Consider the following 18,814-nt stretch of genomic DNA (forward strand, 5'->3'; position numbering starts at 1 on the left):
GATGACTAAAGCTTTCGAACAACCATTTCGCGTGTAAAAATTTTCGTGTCATACATTGTACTTGAAACACGTTTCCGAATTTGGCACAATAATTTCTCTAAAATTTCAACCGTGCGTAGAGAGGAAGGCATCGACAAGATCCACGAACCTTACCATTCAACCAACTATAACGCTCGATTCAATGCCGCGATTATCGTCCTTCAAATAAGGACTTGAATGAGTGTGTGTGTCTACCGAAAAAAAAAAAAATATATATATATATATATATGTCTTCCGACAAATAGGTTATGATCCAAAGCAATCACGAAATATCAATAAACCGAATAAACGTAGATAATAACAATAATAGTTTTTTCTTAATCCTCATGAATACGCTAATTGCTCAATCATGATTGTTTTTTCTTAGAAACTTTGAACAATCTTCAGAATTTCACGATGTTTTCGCGTTTTTCCTCTATTTTGTTTTATTAAATCATATTTTCCATGCAAAAAAAAAAAGTTGTTTTTCGGAAGCAGGTGTGTCGGTTAACTTTGTGCCTATTGTGTGTCGTCTTCCCCCCCTTCTTAACAATCGTCGGTATTTGTCCTCATCCATTGTTGTTAGTTTTTTCGCCATGGCAGGAAAGCAAATCGGAAGCTTTTCTATCATATCAGCAGCGGCGTATAATTTTCTCTCTACTTTTTATTGACTTTCTTTTTCATTTTTTTTCTTTTATTTGATTAATTACGAACAGAAACACCACTGAAGGAAGTTCATGACTCTTTCTTCTCTCTCTCCCCCTCAAGGTCTTCAAGAAAGGGAGACTTCTTTTTTTTTTCTTTCAATAAATACGGTATATATTGTGCGCGAGAAGACCTAGAGTCAAGCTTTTCCCTCTCTATATATAAGAACGTATAAAACACGAACGTAGAAAGTGTAAAACACCATTTTACCTGAAGTGAAAATTTTTCCTGCCGTTATAAGAGAGCCTCATTGCATTTTTATTGATGCCCACATTATTACGTGCTACATTAATCATATCACGTTGATTCATTAGATCATGCCGAAAGGGAGAGAGGTTATGATATCCACGTTGGTGTTGATGACTTTCGCGAGAATGTCGAACGCTTTGTTCGGTGTTAATGTGAAGAAGATGATCTCCGATCCAATTAATGAAGGTATCGTTTTTTTTTTCTTTTCTTTTACGTAATTATTTGTGGTTCATTAGTCTTGCGATGATCGTTTTATGCAGACATGAGTTCGAAGACATTTTCTGACCGGCTACATGCTTTGGTGCTTGGTATGGAACTCGGGATGGAAGTATCGGTCTGCCAGGGTGCCATTAAACAATGCTAATGATGCTTTTCCCGCCAAAGAGAATGTGTTAACTCAGCGTTTCTCAACCTTTCTGAACCCAAGGAATAGTGAAATGACACAAAAAATTCGTCGGACCACTTGTGTCCTGTATTGCAGGACATTCCTGCATTTTTAGTTGATCCGAATTGTTTTATACATTTGCCCCGCTTTTTAACGATGGTTACTTGAATTTGTAAATGTGCTCAAAATATAATATGCTCAAAGGGAAGAAAAATGTTTGTTGCTTCTGTAGTGTAAATAGCGCACTCGAGGAGACAGCGATTCAATTCCTCGCAGAGGTAGTTGAGTTTTATTTCCGAAATTCATCCTCGCATTAGCCAATTGTCTATTAACCGTTGAGCGAATAGCAGAGAGGAACATCATCTGTTCTGCCAGTTTGTACATGAGCTGCGCTGAGAATAATTAAAACGATGATTGCATGAGTGGGGGGCACGCGTATGTCAGAGTTGCTACAATCGGTGCTCTTTCTCAGAGAGTAACAGTGGCGTCAAATTTTGCAATTGTAATTTTTGTCTTGCGGATCCACCAATTCTATGTGGAGAGATTTTTTAAGGGCCATTTTTCAAACAAACGGCGCTAACCTTCAGCTTGATGTAAAGTATTTATAGTTATTAAATTTGAAATTTAGCTAAAATTATTTTGATGATGATTGGATAAGATGATTTTTTTGTGTTTATTTTAAGCGAAAAGTCACCAAAATTTTAAGTAAAATAACAATAACCTAATCTTGCCATCTATATACTCTACCATCTTCATGAGCTAAGTAATGCGTCCATTTATTTTATTTCATCTATCGACTTCGAAAGAAAAGTGTATATATTGTGTAAATCTTGCCTTTGTGATTCGAGAGAATATCCATAATATAGAATGTTAAGAAACGAAATCAAATGATTTGGACGCCTGTTGATTAATTAAGAATTTTCACTTTGTAGTCATGTTCAGCAATAAATGCGTGGAAGACGTCGGTTGTTTCTTTACGGGACCGCCGTTCTTTCATCCAATATATCGACCGATAAGTTTACCACCGATAGAGGACATAAAACCAAAGTTCTGGCTCTTCACACCGACCCAGAAATATCCGAGATACCGATTAGAACCAACTCTGGAGTCTTTGGAGTCGTCGACGTTTAACGAATCTTTACCAACGAAATTCCTCATCCACGGATTCGTGGCCGACGTTAAAGATGGCGATGCAAGACATGTAAGTAAATCGTCTTCACGAGGTATTTGTCCATACGTAGTGTTTCATGATCACAAACCACCACACTTCTTACCATAACAACCATACTGTAAATAAGCACATAAAGCACTATAGACCAGTCTGGTCAGCTCGACTGTGGAGCTTGTGAATTCGACCAAATTAACAGTATCTAATCGTCTCTCAAGATGTCTTTCCTATTAGGGATATTAGGATTCAAATTCACTAAATACGGATCTTATTGCTGATCATGTTTCTTCCAGCCAAAGGCGGACCAGTGGCGGTTAATCATTACCAATCAACTCCCATTAATGAGCCAATTTTTTTCTTGTCATTACCGCGACTAAAACAAAATGACATCATTTGATCACGAAAAACGGGACCACAATGGCCATACTAGGTAGTAAAAAAGGCGTCGCTGGCTGTCCTTGCTTACAGAATCGGAATTACAGTTAAAGTATTATTTCTATTTGAAATAATTTGACGTGACATTCCAAATACGGATATTTCGCCTAGAAAGGACTATCAAAATATGAACATCTGGTAGAAATATTTCTCTCATTCCTGGTAATGAACCACAGCTTTGAAGGACTACTATCAGCTACCGTTTTTGTGTTACCGTTTAGGTGTTGCCCAAGGCGATATATAGTGTAAATAGTCTCCCAATGCAGCCCAGAAATACAGATTTTCGATCACCTCTGCTATAGATGAAAATATGCTATGGATAAAAACACTTAGAGCAGTGGCTCTCAGACTTTTGTGGTTCATTGCACCCTTTGTATATCAAAATGTTTTCCACGGCACCCGAAATCAGAACATAGGCCTATCCAGCAGTTACAAATTAGTTATTGATAATTTCATGTTCATCAGACTGGCTGAATTTGGTTGTAATGCGATGTAGAAGATGTATTCATATTTAAACTGGCGGCCGTATCAATGTCATACCGCTTTCCCAATTTATTTTTTTTTTCTAATATCAATAATAAAGCATAAAATGAGGGAGAAGCCCCCTAATTTTCCAATTTATCAATTTAGTTACACTCCGTCTCACAGAGAGCAGACAAACCTTCAATAGGGTATTAAAATAACACGGAAATTCGGGCACTGAGCCATTTTTACTTCAAAATATGGAAGACAGATTTCAGCACCAGTATAATATGATGCAAGCATAACTTCGATAATATAAATACGTGTGAGCCATACATATGCCTGTACGCACACACAGCACGTTCCTCCATGCACCAATTTCGGTAATTATTACCGATTCCCCAAAGGAATGCATACAAAGGGCATGTACTGTTAAGTAGTACGTATACTTACCTACTGCAATACAACTATAACTATATAATAACAACATACAGCTATACTTACCTACTACTTATACTTACTTACAGTCCGACCAAATAAGTCAAGCTAATGAGCGAAGTGGGTAGACTTCGATTTTTGGTAGTTCCATAAATAGAGTGAAACAACATTATGAAATATGGTATGGCATATGCTTATTTTGTCATTTAATCACACAAACTAGTTTCAAATCTTAAACATACTATTCAAGAATTCAACAAGATCAGAAAGCAAGTGCATTTAATAATTTTTGAGCTCCGGAGAAGTGCTCTGTTTGTCCTTGCGAAAAAAAAAAAAAAATTCACTGCCTAGAGGTTCGTTCCGTATCAAAACAAAGACCATTCGTTCGTATAAACTTCAATTAACATTTGTAAAACTCATATAATATTTCCAAGATAATAAAAGCTTACTATAACCGGTGAAATTAATTTAATTTTCTTCTGGTGTTTAATTAAAAAAAAAACCCAAATACTATCTCTTCGAGGTACAATTGGGTGCGTAGACGAAAGGGTTCGACCCACAATTAAAGCGTTTTGTTCTCCATCTCTTTGTGTACGCGTATTTCAATCATTTCTAGGTGATGTTGTTGTTCCTTCAAGTTAAACACAGCAGCTTCTGGAACAATTTCTTCTCTTGGTTCCCGAAACATTTCGCAATATTGAAGGTTAATTTTCTTCATAACTCTCCGTTCATACGTTTCGTGAATTTTAAGCGAACAACTTCCGACGTGACTGGCCACCAAATCGACGAAGATTATTCTCTGGACGGTGAACGAAATGCGGTTTCCTCTTGCCGTCTCTTGGTACCGGTGTATGAAATGTTCTACGCTATCTTGACCAACACGCAAAGAAACTAGATTTTTTTCTGAGGAAATCTGCTGCAATAGACTCACTCTGGTCGTGGCATCTTTAGGAAATTACATGTCTGAAAAGAGAACATAAAGATTTGAAAAAATCGTCCATTTTTATCGAAGGACACGATACTTGTATTCATTGCTTCTTTTTCTATGTGTTCCAAGTTCCCCCCTTTTATCCCTCTCATTGGAAAAAAAATGAGGTGTTTCTTTTACATTTTATGCTTTATATTATTGGTATTAGATAAAAATATAATTGGGAAACCGTTGTGACATCGACACGGCTGCAAGTTTGAACGCGAATACGTCTTTTACAGCGCAATTCAGCCGGTCTGGCGAACAAACATGAGTTTATCACAAAAATTCATAAAAATATATCATGTCCCAAAAGCAAATAAACTCCAACTTCTTCAAAAGTTCCACCCGTATACAACCATCAAAATATTAAACTATTACTATACTAACAATAAAAATATACTAACAATATAGCAAATTCCACAAAAGACTCTCCCAATTATAAACAACTTAAATTATACGAAGGTATAATGCAGTATAAGATAAACTTATTGTTTAAAATTTAAAAAAAAATTCTAAATTGGTATCACAAAACAGAAAATTGTACTGATCTATACTGATCTGTCAGGATCAACCTTTGAAGGGGGCACAAGGAATATCTTACAGAGAAATTTTTAATTACTAACCTTTAATAAAACATTTTAAACCAACAGAAATTAATTAAGATGACAAAGTTAATTAATAAATAAAAAATATAAATATATTAAATTAACAAACACAAAGTTATTTTCTAAATTGTTTTGGGGAGGGGGCACCTGTCTTTTATGACCCGTCCAGCATACGCATCTGATAATACGCATATTCAAATTTCATTCACCAATAATGAAATTGTGAGGAACGGCAGGGGGTTTTGGTCAAGATCTTGTAGAAGAAATGTCAATTTTTATAATCACACGCCATCTGTGAATTTTTTACAGCTTTTTTTATATTCTTTACGTAGTAATTTAAAAAAAAAAAAAATTCTACATACTAATTTTCCCATTAAGACATTCATAACCTACATCTTTAACGTATAATCACGGATTTCACGCAGTCACACAGATGTGTTCGTTGCGGTACAATACAACGAGTACCGATTAATAAACGTTATTTTTTCATAATGACAGGATTAATAAAAACAAATTTTTTTCTATATTTGCTTTGCACTTCTTGAGATAACAATGATTAAAGCTTTTTTTTTGGGTGGAAGAGGGGTCTCTTAAAGTTTTAGAACATTTTAAAAACTAAACACATGACATAAAAAAATGGGCATTTCGCACAGAAATACTTATCGAGGAGTTAAGATTTTTTTTTTTATGAATAACAAAACAAGTTTAAAAATTTGCTCACAGATGACGCTGTCATGAGTAACTCATAGCACCCAAAATGTGACACGAAGTGCATAATTGATGTTTATTGAGATTTTCGTTACATAAACTGAGTGCTCTTCTGAAGAATGAATGCTCATGTTAAATAAGAATGAAAAAAAAAAATCTCGACGCCTTGATAAGTATTTTGGTGGAAACCGCACCCCATTTTTATGACATTCGTTGATTTTTCATTGACTTTTGAAATGCGGCTAGCATTTTCGCCTACCCTGTATTTCTGTTGAGCTACGGAAATGAAGCCGATTCGACCAGTCTGCTAATTTAAAAAAGTTTCCATTGCAAAACGGAATCTGAAACACAAATGCTGACATTGTATTCTTTTTCTTCATGTTATTTGAAAAAAAAAAAAAAAAGAAGAAAAAGAAAAAAGAAATTGAAAGAAAAATCCCAGGATACTCGCTAGGAGTATTAAATCCAGGATAATCGATAGGATACTCGCCCAAAATACAAAAGGATGTTCAGAGAGAGGTGTCACGAGCTCGATGCCCGGTTCGTCCTTGTCAGAAACTTTCCTGACGCAAGGGTACAACAGAAACGGCGACATGACCTCAGAAAAAAAAATTGCTACCGACCGCAGGGTGTCCACATCGTCGTCCACATTCCTCTGCGGAATCTTCTAACGTACCAATCTTCTAACGAATTGGTACAAGTTGGAATGTTCGTGTATGCGTGTTGTGAACCTAATGTGAAGTTTGTTACTAGTGAACAAACGACTGCCGCTCGGAATCAGCAATGAATTGTAGGTCCCGGTCTAATTAGCTCTCGTGTGCGGAAAATGACCGTGGTGCGACAAAAATGATCAAATGATCGATCAAAAAAAAGATATTCAGAATTTTTTAAAATGTTCACCAGAGAATCTAACGCTATTTTTTACTATAGAGGATGAAAGATGCACTTCTCGAAGAGGGTGATTACAACATTATAATCGTAGATTGGACCGACTACAACGGAAGGCCGTACATCCAGGCAGTTTCCAATACGAGGGTGGTCGGAGCACTAATTGCGCAACTGATACGATTCTTACAGGTGAGCAACGATCAAAAGAGATTTAACTTATTTCAATTTTACTTGCATATACAGGCGACTCCACTTAGGGCGGTATTCACCGAAAGGGTTTAAACTATGGCCGCAATTTTCGGATAGGGTATCGACACGGATTGGTTAAATTCAGATTTTTAACCAATCCGTGTCGATCTCGTGTATCCAATAATTGTGACCGTAGCTTAAACCTAGTGACCAGGGCGATATTCACGGATAGCGAATACCCCGATTAAATGGATAAAATTTTCTAAAACCGAAGTTTCTCCCACATGTTAAAGTTCCCCGTTTTTAATCAAACCACTGAGTTCAGCACCTTTTCAAGCTTAATCGAATACATGTATTACGATTCACACGACAACTGTAAATACACATCAACCTTTATGTTTTTATTATACAAAACATTTGGAATTGATGGCAAATATGTTGCCAAATTAAAAATTGAAAAAAAAAATGAGTACGTACATTTTTTTAATTCGTAATTTCTCTTTTGAGCCTATAGAGGACGCTGAATTTCTCAATAAAAAGTAAAAATCTCAGATATTGCATAATCTGTAATTCAAAATACAATTTTCATTTTATTTTGATGCTTGATTTATTCCAGAATCTTTATTGATATTGATCAATATACATTATACAATATATCAATCAATGTACAATAGTTTTCAATATACAAAATATACTAACGGTGTCAAACACCCATTGAATTTTTTCCACATAATCGGATATTGTGTGCTAGAACCGTTTATATCCGTTTAAGCGGGACTGACTATGAATATTTAAAAATATATGTATACTTTTTATGCGTATATTTATTGATTTTTACATATTGAATTACAGAAATACCGTGGTATAAGCCCCCAATCAATACACTTGATTGGCCACAGCTTAGGAGCTCATATCGCTGGTTATGTGGGGGAAAAAATTCCTAACCTCCAAAGAATATCTGGTAAGAACTCATAATTTGGGTATTGGAACTCATAAGACTGGTAAAACCTAGGTCTTACCGGCGGAACCTAGGTTGTACCAAGGCGAGTAGGTAAAAGCCCGAAATACGGTTGTAAACATTTTCATTTCGGACTTTTACCAAGTCGAAGTTCGTTCTAAAGAAATAAATTAACCATTGTGAAAGTTCTTGACTCTCATTAATTAATTAATTAATAATTATAAAAGTTTAATAGTTATAATTACTTAATTATTAACTATTGAATCAACCAACCACCTAGAACGCAATACTTCCTGACGCTAACGAAATAATGACCAATTATCATTAATAAAGTATTTGATAGATTTAAACTTCATACTGTTCGGAGAAAATTTATTAATTTGATCAGTTAAAATCCGTTTTTAATGAACCAATTGACCATTGATGGTCATGATGATTATTGATGGGCGGAGTAGATTAATTATGTAATTAATAATTGCTTAATCAGCGGGAGTAAGTAATTTTAACAATTTTTTAATTAGTGTCAGCAACTAATAAGTACATGGCAGTTAATTAATTCATTTGTTTATTATTGATTATTTATAACGATTAAATAATTTTAATTATTATTTATTAATAAGGAACTAGTAAGTTGAGGGACTAATGAGTTCATAACTGTTGATTTATTCATAAGAAACAGCCTTCGACTTGGTAAATGTCCGAAATGAAAACGTTTACAAACGTATTTCGGGTTTTTACCTCACCGATAAATTCTAGGTTTTACCAGTCTTCGGGCTTTTACCGTAATATATTTATTGTAAAAAAATGTTTTTATGTACTTCGTGAACCGTATTTTTTTTATTCATAATGCGATCCAGGTTCTGAATTGATCTTTATAAATCAGTTCAAATATGCAACTAAAGAAATATCTATTTGCAATGAAGGGAACTGATAAGAAAAATTGATTCAGGTCGGTTAATCGATCAATTGTTTTTTTAATCGTAGTTGAGTTAATAGATTCGATCAATCTGATTAAAATCTTTGTAAAAAGTTCATAATTTAAATATGATTTATTTGAATGAGGGTTGTATTGACGATATGGTTTAAACTGTAGTCACAATATTTGGATAAGAGATCAACATAGATTGGTTAAAAACCTGAATTTAACCAATCCGTGTGGATCTCTTATCAAAAAAATTGTGACTCGTTTAAACCATGCCGGTGAATACCGCCCTGAAGCGATAAGATGTCGTGAATTATATTCCAATACATAACATTTAGATAAGTGATCATATTTAAAAATATTTTGATCAAACTTTTCGACATAAAAAATTACAAGCCGATTTTACGAAAAATGGTGATATCGTCATTGCAGTTTTAAATTGAGTTTGACTGGAATTTCAGAAGACTAGACCAAAATTATTATGTTCACTGTGAATATCACTTTTCTTATTCGGGAGCAGTTATCCAAAAATATTATTTTGGAGAGTAATTTCACTCCTCTCCAAAGTTTTAAGGGGTATTTTTGTAAAACGAGGGGGAGGGTCCTTTTTTTTTTTGTTAACTAGTGAGGAATAACACTATTAAAAATACTACTTTTTTACACAAAACACAAAATTTGAAGGAGTATTTTCACTCCTCAACGAAATTCGGAGGAGTAAAATTGAATTTTGATGCATGAATCACGCGTCCAGATGCGTATTGGTTAACACTGTATCGGGAGACATCAGCTCCCCTCCCCCTCAGTACCATTAAAGAGCAGTTTCAGGGTGGGGGGGGGGGGTGGAGTCATAGTGTGAAAAAATCGAAATTAGTTTCGAAATCAGTGACTAACTAACTAGAAATGAAAAAAAATTGGACGGCTTTCATTTCTTACTATATTTTTAAATTCTTTTTTAATATTCATTCGAAAATTTGAAAAAATTTGAAAATTTTGAAAATATTCGATTGAAAATCGATTGCAAAGTCGATTAATCGATTGGAATTTTTAAATTAGCCAGTTAACAATTTTAATCGATTCCAAGCTCTATTAGAAATAAAGGACGATTTACTGGAATTTGACAGGGATGGATCCAGCAGGTCCGTACTTCAGCGGGACTGAAAAAGAGGTTCGCCTGGACTCGTCAGATGCAGATTTCGTCGATGTCATTCATACGAATATGGGAGTGATCGCTGTTGACGGTACAGTATTGATTAATATTGACACTTAAATGACCAAATAAAATTTAAAAAAAAAAACTTGAAAAAACTAAGGGGGAAAAAAGCACTCTTAGGGCACGAGTACACATATACACGAGGTAGGATATTGTATTTAATTTCTAAAGATTTAATGCTTTATCATTTTGCTTCACTGAGGATTGAATTATGAGAATTATGTGCATCTATGCAATCTATTCCATTAATCACTAGGTCGGAAGAATTTATTTGAGAGAGAGAGAGAGAGAGAGATTGGGATACCAATTTTTTATACAATTCCTACTTCATGTGGCCGTCGAATTTTGGTCATATTGAGTAGGTCTCTTTAGACTGCTATTACACCGTACTCATACACCCCGTAAACATTGCTAAGAATATACTGAGAAAACCGAAACTGATATTTGGAAAGAAAAGTGATAAAAGTGATTTGTCTCCTTGCATACCGGACAAGTGCGCTAACCAATACACCAGAGACACACTTTTCTATTCCTTATAACTCGTATTAGTAGCGTGAAGTGCTGAGTAGAGACGTAGCAACCTCCCTTAACTACAGCAATGCTTAAAGAATTGGTGCATACTAGAAAGTGTTGTTACTCACTCTTACGTAGTTATGATATCAGAGTTAAGCGCGTTTCGTTTTTGAAAAGTGCTGCCACCTGACTTCCATATAGGAAGTGGAGAGTGGCAGGTGCTGGATTTTTCGTGTTTATGTGAGCACTAATAATGTTTAAGGATCGTCTGTTCTCGGTGGAAATAACTCTCTTTCTTTAGAGACATTCTTTATATTGAAATAATTTTCAATTACATTTTTCTACGTGGATTATAGGTTTGGGAATGACGGGTGCCATCGGCCACGTGGACTTCTACCCTAATGGTGGTCATCATCAACCCATGTGCAAACCTACTATCGTGAACGTAACATTCGCCGGAGTTAATATCACAGCTGTCGGGGATGGAGAAGGTGAAACTTTTCCTTTCATGATAAATTTTACTCTTCTAGTTAATATCTTGTTTTGATTCATATTTCTAAACAGTCTCAGCTCATGAGGGGAGAAAAGCTCCTGAAAGGAAAAACTCATTAAATACTCGAATGTTTGACGATTTTTTTTTTCAGAGTTGCTGATATAATTTACGAAATCTCATAAATGAATGATATTATGAAAGCACTTGTTTGATGTTTCTGAAACATTGCACGTTAATATCTTGAATGTTGGGAACGATAGTCCTCGCTGAATGGCTCAGCTGATAGCCTCTATCATATATATGCCGATTAGCGGAGTAATAATCGAAATTATTATTCCGCTAATCAAGTGACTTTAATAGGGTATAATAGAAAATACATTAAACTTTCCGGTGCCCTTTCTGGGTTAGAAAAATGCAACGTATCCAGCAAGATAAAGTTAAACGGTAGGGGAAGACCATGCCCTTACCAGGTATAATATCATAGGTTATGCACAAAATAAGAAGTGTGAAGATATATTATATGATGATCAAGGTGAATAATATTGAAAAAATATTGTGAAAATGAAGTATCGATCAGGCCTAAATGCAAATTCTTGCACAGGAATGGCTAGTTACGCCGCTGTGTATATATACAGCGGCGCGGTATGTGTGTATATATATATATATATATATATATATATATACACACACAAAAGCAACACAGATTTATTTTACAGAACAGCGATTTGACGAAACACGCTAAACAGAGAAGTGATTTCTCTCACAAGCACAAGAATCTTCAAAAGCTCAACAAACTGCTCATGGTTCCGCTTTGGCAGCGCTTTTATATAGACAGGTTCTGTAAAATTCTCCCATATTCTTGTGAAATCCACTCCTTTCCTTTGGCGTCATGACGTCACCAAATCATTGGTGCTGCCGCTAAATTTGCCAAGTTTGTCGTCAATTTGGCGAGATTTACAGAGAAATGCATTAATGACTCTTTACAGGCGAAAAAAGCCATAATGAATGATAAATAATGATTATTCTAAATGCAGTCGTTTAAATTATTATTTATAGATATATTTGAATGCGGTTTACACACACAAAAAATTATTCTCATAAAGGGGGGGGGAAGTTTTGGTGCAGAAAAAATTGTTTGAATTTTTTTCGTTAGAGAGCACTGCGCGAAAGAAAATCAGTGGAAATATGCAAATCACAGTTCGATGAAATGCAGGGTATAAAATTAACAGCTCATATCTGAATTTTCGTGTTACTGGCACTCTTCTAGGGTAGATAACAATGTAGGCATGTGTGGGGTGCTTTCAATGACTTTTTCGCGTCGGTTTTTAATGAGGAAGATAGCTTAAGTACGAATGTGACATCAACGCTCTCTACGTAAATACTAATACAATTGAAACGTTTAAAAAGAAGTGCGATTAACTTAGTGTGATAAATCGCGAAGCTATTTTTCATACTTAGAAAAAGACAACCATAATCTTTTTTATAAGCAGTGTATGTTATATAATATTAATTATTAGTTTTTTCTTCCGTGATACGTATATACTTTTATATTGGGTTGCTGTATGTTGGTTATAATTATTTGGTATCCATATTTTTATGGCATCTTTTTTCAGTCACCTCGTCGGGTATTTTGCCTGTTGTGGCCTTTGTGTTTGTATTTGTGTAATCTATTTTTCGCAAACCACATTCAATATCTACACAATTGCTTCAATTTTTATGAATTTGTAAACTATTTGAGCAAATTTATGAGAGACTCTGAATTAAAGTGACATTCAATTTGCAGGGATCACAGCTCTGATGGCAACAAGTTGCGACCACAACGCTGGGAATGAGTATTACATTTCGTCGATAAGGTACAAGAACTGCACTTTCGTCGGAACCGAATGTAAGAACAACGAAATCTTTGAAGAAGGCGGATGCGTGTCCGGCGCTAAAGCGGTCATGGGATACCCGGCGACGAAACCGATCAACGGCAAAGAAGGAGATGCGTACTACTTGCGGACGTCCGATCATTCCCCGTATTGCATACCGCCTCCGAAAATCACCAAAAAAATGGCGCTGCTCATTCAAAATGATGGTGATGAGCTACGTCGTCTCAGTTTCTCTTAAGCATGAAGAGTTTTATTAAAATATAAAAAAAAAAACTTCGTATCGAATGAAAACTCCTGTTTCGCTAAAGCATTTCAATAGAGTCCTTTGTCTCATATTTTTCTGAACAGTGATGTTCCGTGGAGCTTGGGGTGCTGTGGGTGTTCTGTTATCCGTAATGTTTTGATACAAGGTTTGCTCGAGCAACTTTAGAATAACTCCATAAATAAAAATTTCCTTCATTAAATCTCAAGGTAAGCACTCACGGGCAAGGCCGCTACTAGATACTTTGCCAGTCAGGACAAGAATTCGTTTTTTGGTGCAACCACCCCCCCTCCTTGTAATGTATAAGGAGCAGGAGAAGGGTGAATTCGGCCTTCCCCCCCCCCCTTTAGTTCAATGCCCGGGGCACCAGACCCACTTGATGCCCCCCCCCCCATCCATTTTCGACCCGTGAGTCACGGTCTAAAGCATGTCTAACGACCCTGCTGTGACGTACAGTCGAGTCCCGTTATAACGAACTCCAAGAGATCGGAGAAATCACTTCGTTGTAACAAAATTTCGTTTTGTAGGAATTCCAGGTTTTTTGCATTGTTCCTACGTAAACTTATCCGGGGGATTAGAAAAGTGTTCGTTAAAACAAGATTTTCGTTATAACGATATCCCTTAAAACGGGATTCGACTGTGTTTAGTAGACGCACAAAATACATTCCAAGCTTTACGGGCCTTCGCTGAAGGCACCAGCATTTCGTAACAATGTGCTTTCAATGGTGAGGAAACATCTTCAAAATTGGGGATAAACTTACATTAATGCTTCTCAAAGTATGCGTCGCAGCTCCTGGGGGGGGGGGCGTCCCGGTGTGCTGGTGATATTGATATGTGCCTGTTTGATGCTTTGCAAATGGGTTCTTTGTTTGAGTATTCTTGGGAGCCGCAGATAAACGTTGACTGAGGCGAAGGAGCTAATTAGGATTACACAAATGACCGAGAAACACTGCTCTATATCCTGGGTTTCCAACTAGTGTTCCGCGACAGCTTTTTTTTGGGGTTCCGCATGATCGAATGGAACCCTAAAAAATCCCAGAACCCGGAGATCTTTCAAAGAAGTAAACTTTCTTGTCACTGACTGAAGTTGTTCGAAATTTTGAATTTTAACGAGATCTGAGTACATATCTGAGTACTACACGTTATTTGGATAATTTTTCTAATTGAAAGTATTCCTGTAGGGTGAACGGTTTGCCAGTAAAATACCATATTTGAATAATTGTCATTTAACGGGGGGGGGGGGGGGTTAGGAAATAGTCACAAGGGGGCCACAGGAAGAAATGGTTCAAAGGGGGGGGGGCATGGCCCTCACAAGGAGTGGGCTGACAAGGCTCCATCTCTGGGGCCCGGGGTGATTTTAATCATTTTTTTGTTTTTTCACGCTATAAATTCATCATAAAGGGGCCCCCCGTGAAAGTCTGGTCGGGGGGGTCGTAAAAAATCCCAGTCTGGGGGGGCCCTGCTTCAGGATGCGGGGACCATGAAGACGGGCCATGAGCAAAAAAAGATTGAGAACCACTGCCGTAGCGTACCTTATCGGGGCCCCGGACAGACATATTCTTGGGAGGCCCTTACAAACGAAAAAATTATGCAAAATAAGTGGACATTTTTGTGAGGCTCTCATTTGGCTGGGGGGGGGGGGGCAATGCCTGGTTGCCCCAGCCTAGTTATGGTCCTGCCTCCCAATATAACGTCCGTTTGCGGCGGCATCGGTATATCGAGAGTCGACTGTAAATTCCAGAGAACCTGAAAAGAGGATAAGAGGGACAATTTTCCGAAATCTATGAACACGCTTCAAATGACATTAAAAAGGAGGACACGTCCTTCTGAAGGAGAATGTATGGTAACCCTAGTTTGAAACTTAAATGTCGAAGCGATTATATAATAAAATATTAGTTCCAGCTTATGAAACATAGATGGCAGCACATTCGATTTTCGACCTCTGAAAAAAATAAAAATCCCACATTGAGTATTGCCCCTGATCAGTGATGGTAACTCGAGGGAAATTTCCTATATTCGTGGCAAAAATTGGCCAAAATTTGCTGAAGTGGGAAATTTCTCAGCATTTGGGGGAAATTTCAAGAGTTCATTTAACTAAAGAATTTTTGCAAAAAATAAAGAAATTAATTCTTTTCTATTGTAAAATACTTGATTACGTATTTTTCCCGCTAGAAGGCAGCACATTTGCCTGAATGCGTGGGGAAAATTTAGCCAAAGGGAAATTTTTGGGGGAAATTTCTCTGGAAGAGGTTATACCCAAGGTTTCTAGAATATATATACCATCTCATCACTGCCGCTGATGTTGAAATATACCTTTATCTTTAATTACATTAATTACATATATTCATGCTTTACATTAAGGGGGCCGAATTTTTCGCTGCACTAGAGAACAGATTGGTTCCACAATCGCCCACCACCAGATTGGTATCTGGGGCCCACCCGTCACGGGCCTAAAGAGAAGGCGGGCTCACAAAAATGAGATTTGGTTCAAACTTCTTAGAATTTGCACAGTAGAAGCTCAGAAAAATCACTTGGTTCGGGGGAGGGGAGGGGGGCATGATGCTCTTTAGACGGCCCTGTCTTCAACACATTCATTAGGGAAAAAAAATCGGTTATGTCGAATACTCATGATTTAAATAGGCTTCGACCCCCCCCTCCCCGCTCCCAGTGCCGTCTTAAGGCATGGGTCCCACCCGGGCATGACAAAAATTAGATCTGGTAGAAATTTTCGAGATTTTGCCTGGTAGGGCCTCAGAAAAATCACTTGGCCCGGGGCCCATGAAGCTCTTAAGACGGCCCTGTCGACCCACTCCCTTTTCATGGGCTGCCCCCCCCCCCCAGCATCAAAGGAGGAGCCGACCGACCGATCTAATGTATGTGCTGAATATGAATTGACACCATAATGCATATATTAATTGACATCATCATCGTACTCCCCAGAAATAACGACCGTGCCGAGCAGACTTCCAAGTCTAATACCGCCTATGCTGAGGGGGGGGGGGCACGATGATGATGATGTCAGTTCATATATACATTAGATCAGTCGACTCCACCTTTGACGCTGGGGCATGGCCCCCACATCCTGAAGCAGGGCCCCTAGGCTGGGATATTTTACGCCCCCCCCCCCCCGACCAGACTTTCACGGGGCCCCCCTTTACGAAGAATTTATAGCGTGAAAAAACAAAAAAATGATGAAAATCCTCCCGGGGCCCCAGGGCTGGAGCCTTGTCAGCCCACCCCTTGTGGGGGCCATGCGCTGGGGAGGGGGGGAATGCCCTCACGCCCCCCTATCTCCACCCATGTCTAAAACTATGATTTTTCACGACAAAGAAGGGAATCATGAAAATATTCACACACACACACCTCTTTACGCGATTTTTCTCATCGATGATTGGATAGAATCGAAATTTCCAGAATAAACGATTTCAATGTTGTGTATCATATGACGTCACGGAAATAATGTGACTGATCAATTAAAGAAATTATATTCTCTCTCTCTCTCATTTACGTTTAAGGTATTCTATCAGGTATTATGAATGCAAAACATTACTGAATTACAATTGCTCCTCGTCTGAGCGTGGCTCGTTGGTCTAGGGGTATGATTCTCGCTTTGGGTGCGAGAGGTCCCGGGTTCAAATCCCGGACGAGCCCTAGCGCACAATTTTTTTTCCCTCGTGTTTTTAAAATTGAGATTTTGTTGAGAATTATTTCTCAATAATTTTCGCATGATTCCGGGAAATATTTTTTGCCAGAGCGATTATTTTGGTAATCGACGATTATTATTACAAGCACGAATAAATAAATTTCGATGTCTATCTTTTCGATTGCGTTTCATTACGCTCGCTTGGATACAAGATTCTCTCTTTGCACGTTTTATATAAGGGGCCGTTCAAGTATTATGCCATCATCGATGGGGGGGGGGGTTTCCGATTTGCTGACTTTGGATGACAAGGGGGGTGGGTTTGGATAATGCTTACGTCATCAACTACCCTTTATGAAAATATGAGTTAGGATTCAGAGGGGCAGAGCTGATGAAATAAATTTTGCTGACAAGGAGGGGGGGGGGGTCAAAATAGCTTAAAATTTGCTTACGTAATACTTGAACGGCCCCTAATCATGAAACATATGTATGGATATTTCCATGAAATTAAAGTAATGAAATAATATTTCTTTGACATTTTTTTTTTAATAACGACTACGATAAAATGATCAAATAGCCAACACTATGGGCAGTGCCTGTTTCTAGCATGTGGAAACGGCGCACGTTCGTTCTTAGGCAGGGCCGCAACTGGGGGCGGGAGAGCAGGCGGGTCTATTGGCCACGAGCACTGGACCACTTTCACACTTTTACCTCTCTTTAACCATGGCCGGCGAGATACGGGAAGGGAGGACGTGGGCGTCGCGAAGGTATCGCCCCCCCCCCTCCCCAGCGTCAACGGTGGAGTCGACTGATCTAATGTATATATGAATTGACATCATCATCATCGTGATGTACAACAAGTGGGGAAGTGTGTGTGTGTGTGGGGGGGGGGGTGAAGGTGTATGAGGGATCCTGCTGCTAGTTGGCTTGTGGCTTGGTGTGGGTGGTTTGCTGGTCTTGGATTTTTTCACCGTGGCCCACGTCTCCTGAGACGGACCAGCTTATATCCCCTAGTGGGACAGAGCGGGGGTCACGGTTGGTGCCCCCCGCCAACAATAATGACCTTGCCCCCCCCCCCACCCCAGACTTCCAAGTCAATCCCCCCCCCCCCCTATGCTTTTAACATTACAAGAGGGCACCAAAATGCATGTTTGGCCCTGCTGACCAAGCTTCTAGTTGCGACTCTGTTCCTTGGGCCCCATAAATTTTTTTGGAACCCCCAAAGAAAGAGTTGGCAATTTCTTTCGATATTTTAGACAATATTTTGAATTTAGAATAGACAATATTAGAATATTTAGAATAGAAGTATTTTTAGACAAATATCAATACATATTTGTAATATTTGAAGTCTTGCAAGGGCATGGCCTCTCCGAGCCCCTCTCCTCTTGCGTAGGGGTGCGGTAGCCCGGTCGATAAGATACTCGCCTAAAGTACCAGAGGATGTTTAGAGGTGTCGCGAGTTCGATGCCCGGTTCGTTCTTGTCAGAAACTTTCCTGACGCAAAAGTACAACAGAACGGCGATATGACCGCAGCAAAAAATTGCTACCGCAGGGAGTCAGTCCCCCATCGGGGGGTTAGCGCACCATCTCCGCGATGAGTAAAAAAAAACAAGCCTGCCGTTCGGAATCGGCAATAAATCGTAGGTCCCGGTCTAATTAGACCTCGCGTGCAGAAAATGACCGTGGTGCGACAAAAATGATCAATGAACCTCTTGCGTATGCCTC

The 18,814-nt window shown here is 38.1% G+C and overlaps 1 protein-coding gene and 1 non-coding gene across 2 annotated transcripts; both read left to right on the forward strand.

The window, feature by feature from the left end:
- The first annotated feature begins 627 nt into the window (after nucleotides 1-627).
- On the forward strand, nucleotides 628-13,478 carry LOC149083453 (pancreatic triacylglycerol lipase-like). Its single transcript, XM_089236743.1, has 7 exons — nucleotides 628-1,158; nucleotides 2,290-2,558; nucleotides 7,074-7,220; nucleotides 8,073-8,181; nucleotides 10,222-10,338; nucleotides 11,180-11,314; nucleotides 13,100-13,478. The coding sequence occupies exons 1-7, from the start codon at nucleotides 1,041-1,043 to the stop codon at nucleotides 13,423-13,425; spliced, it is 1,221 nt and encodes a 406-aa protein (XP_089092869.1). The 5' UTR covers nucleotides 628-1,040; the 3' UTR covers nucleotides 13,426-13,478.
- Nucleotides 13,479-17,028: 3,550 nt separating this feature from the next.
- Nucleotides 17,029-17,100, forward strand: TRNAP-UGG (transfer RNA proline (anticodon UGG)). Its single transcript has one exon. It is a non-coding gene; the product is annotated as a tRNA-Pro (tRNA).
- The last annotated feature ends 1,714 nt before the right edge of the window (nucleotides 17,101-18,814 follow it).

The sequence above is a fragment of the Pholcus phalangioides genome, unplaced genomic scaffold, assembly GCF_987345545.1.
Source record: "Pholcus phalangioides strain wild (caught in Gottingen) unplaced genomic scaffold, Ppha-v1.0 ptg000009l_1, whole genome shotgun sequence".
Classification (NCBI taxonomy): domain Eukaryota; kingdom Metazoa; phylum Arthropoda; class Arachnida; order Araneae; family Pholcidae; genus Pholcus; species Pholcus phalangioides.

Bases quoted from the DNA above. Each gene is read 5' to 3' on its own strand.
- LOC149083453 (XM_089236743.1), top strand. From the start codon at position 1,041: ATGCCGAAAGGGAGAGAGGTTATGATATCCACGTTGGTGTTGATGACT. The intron at 2,559-7,073 runs GTAAGTAAATCG...TTTTTACTATAG, and splicing joins AAGATGGCGATGCAAGACAT to AGGATGAAAGATGCACTTCT. The intron at 10,339-11,179 runs GTACAGTATTGA...CGTGGATTATAG, and splicing joins GGGAGTGATCGCTGTTGACG to GTTTGGGAATGACGGGTGCC.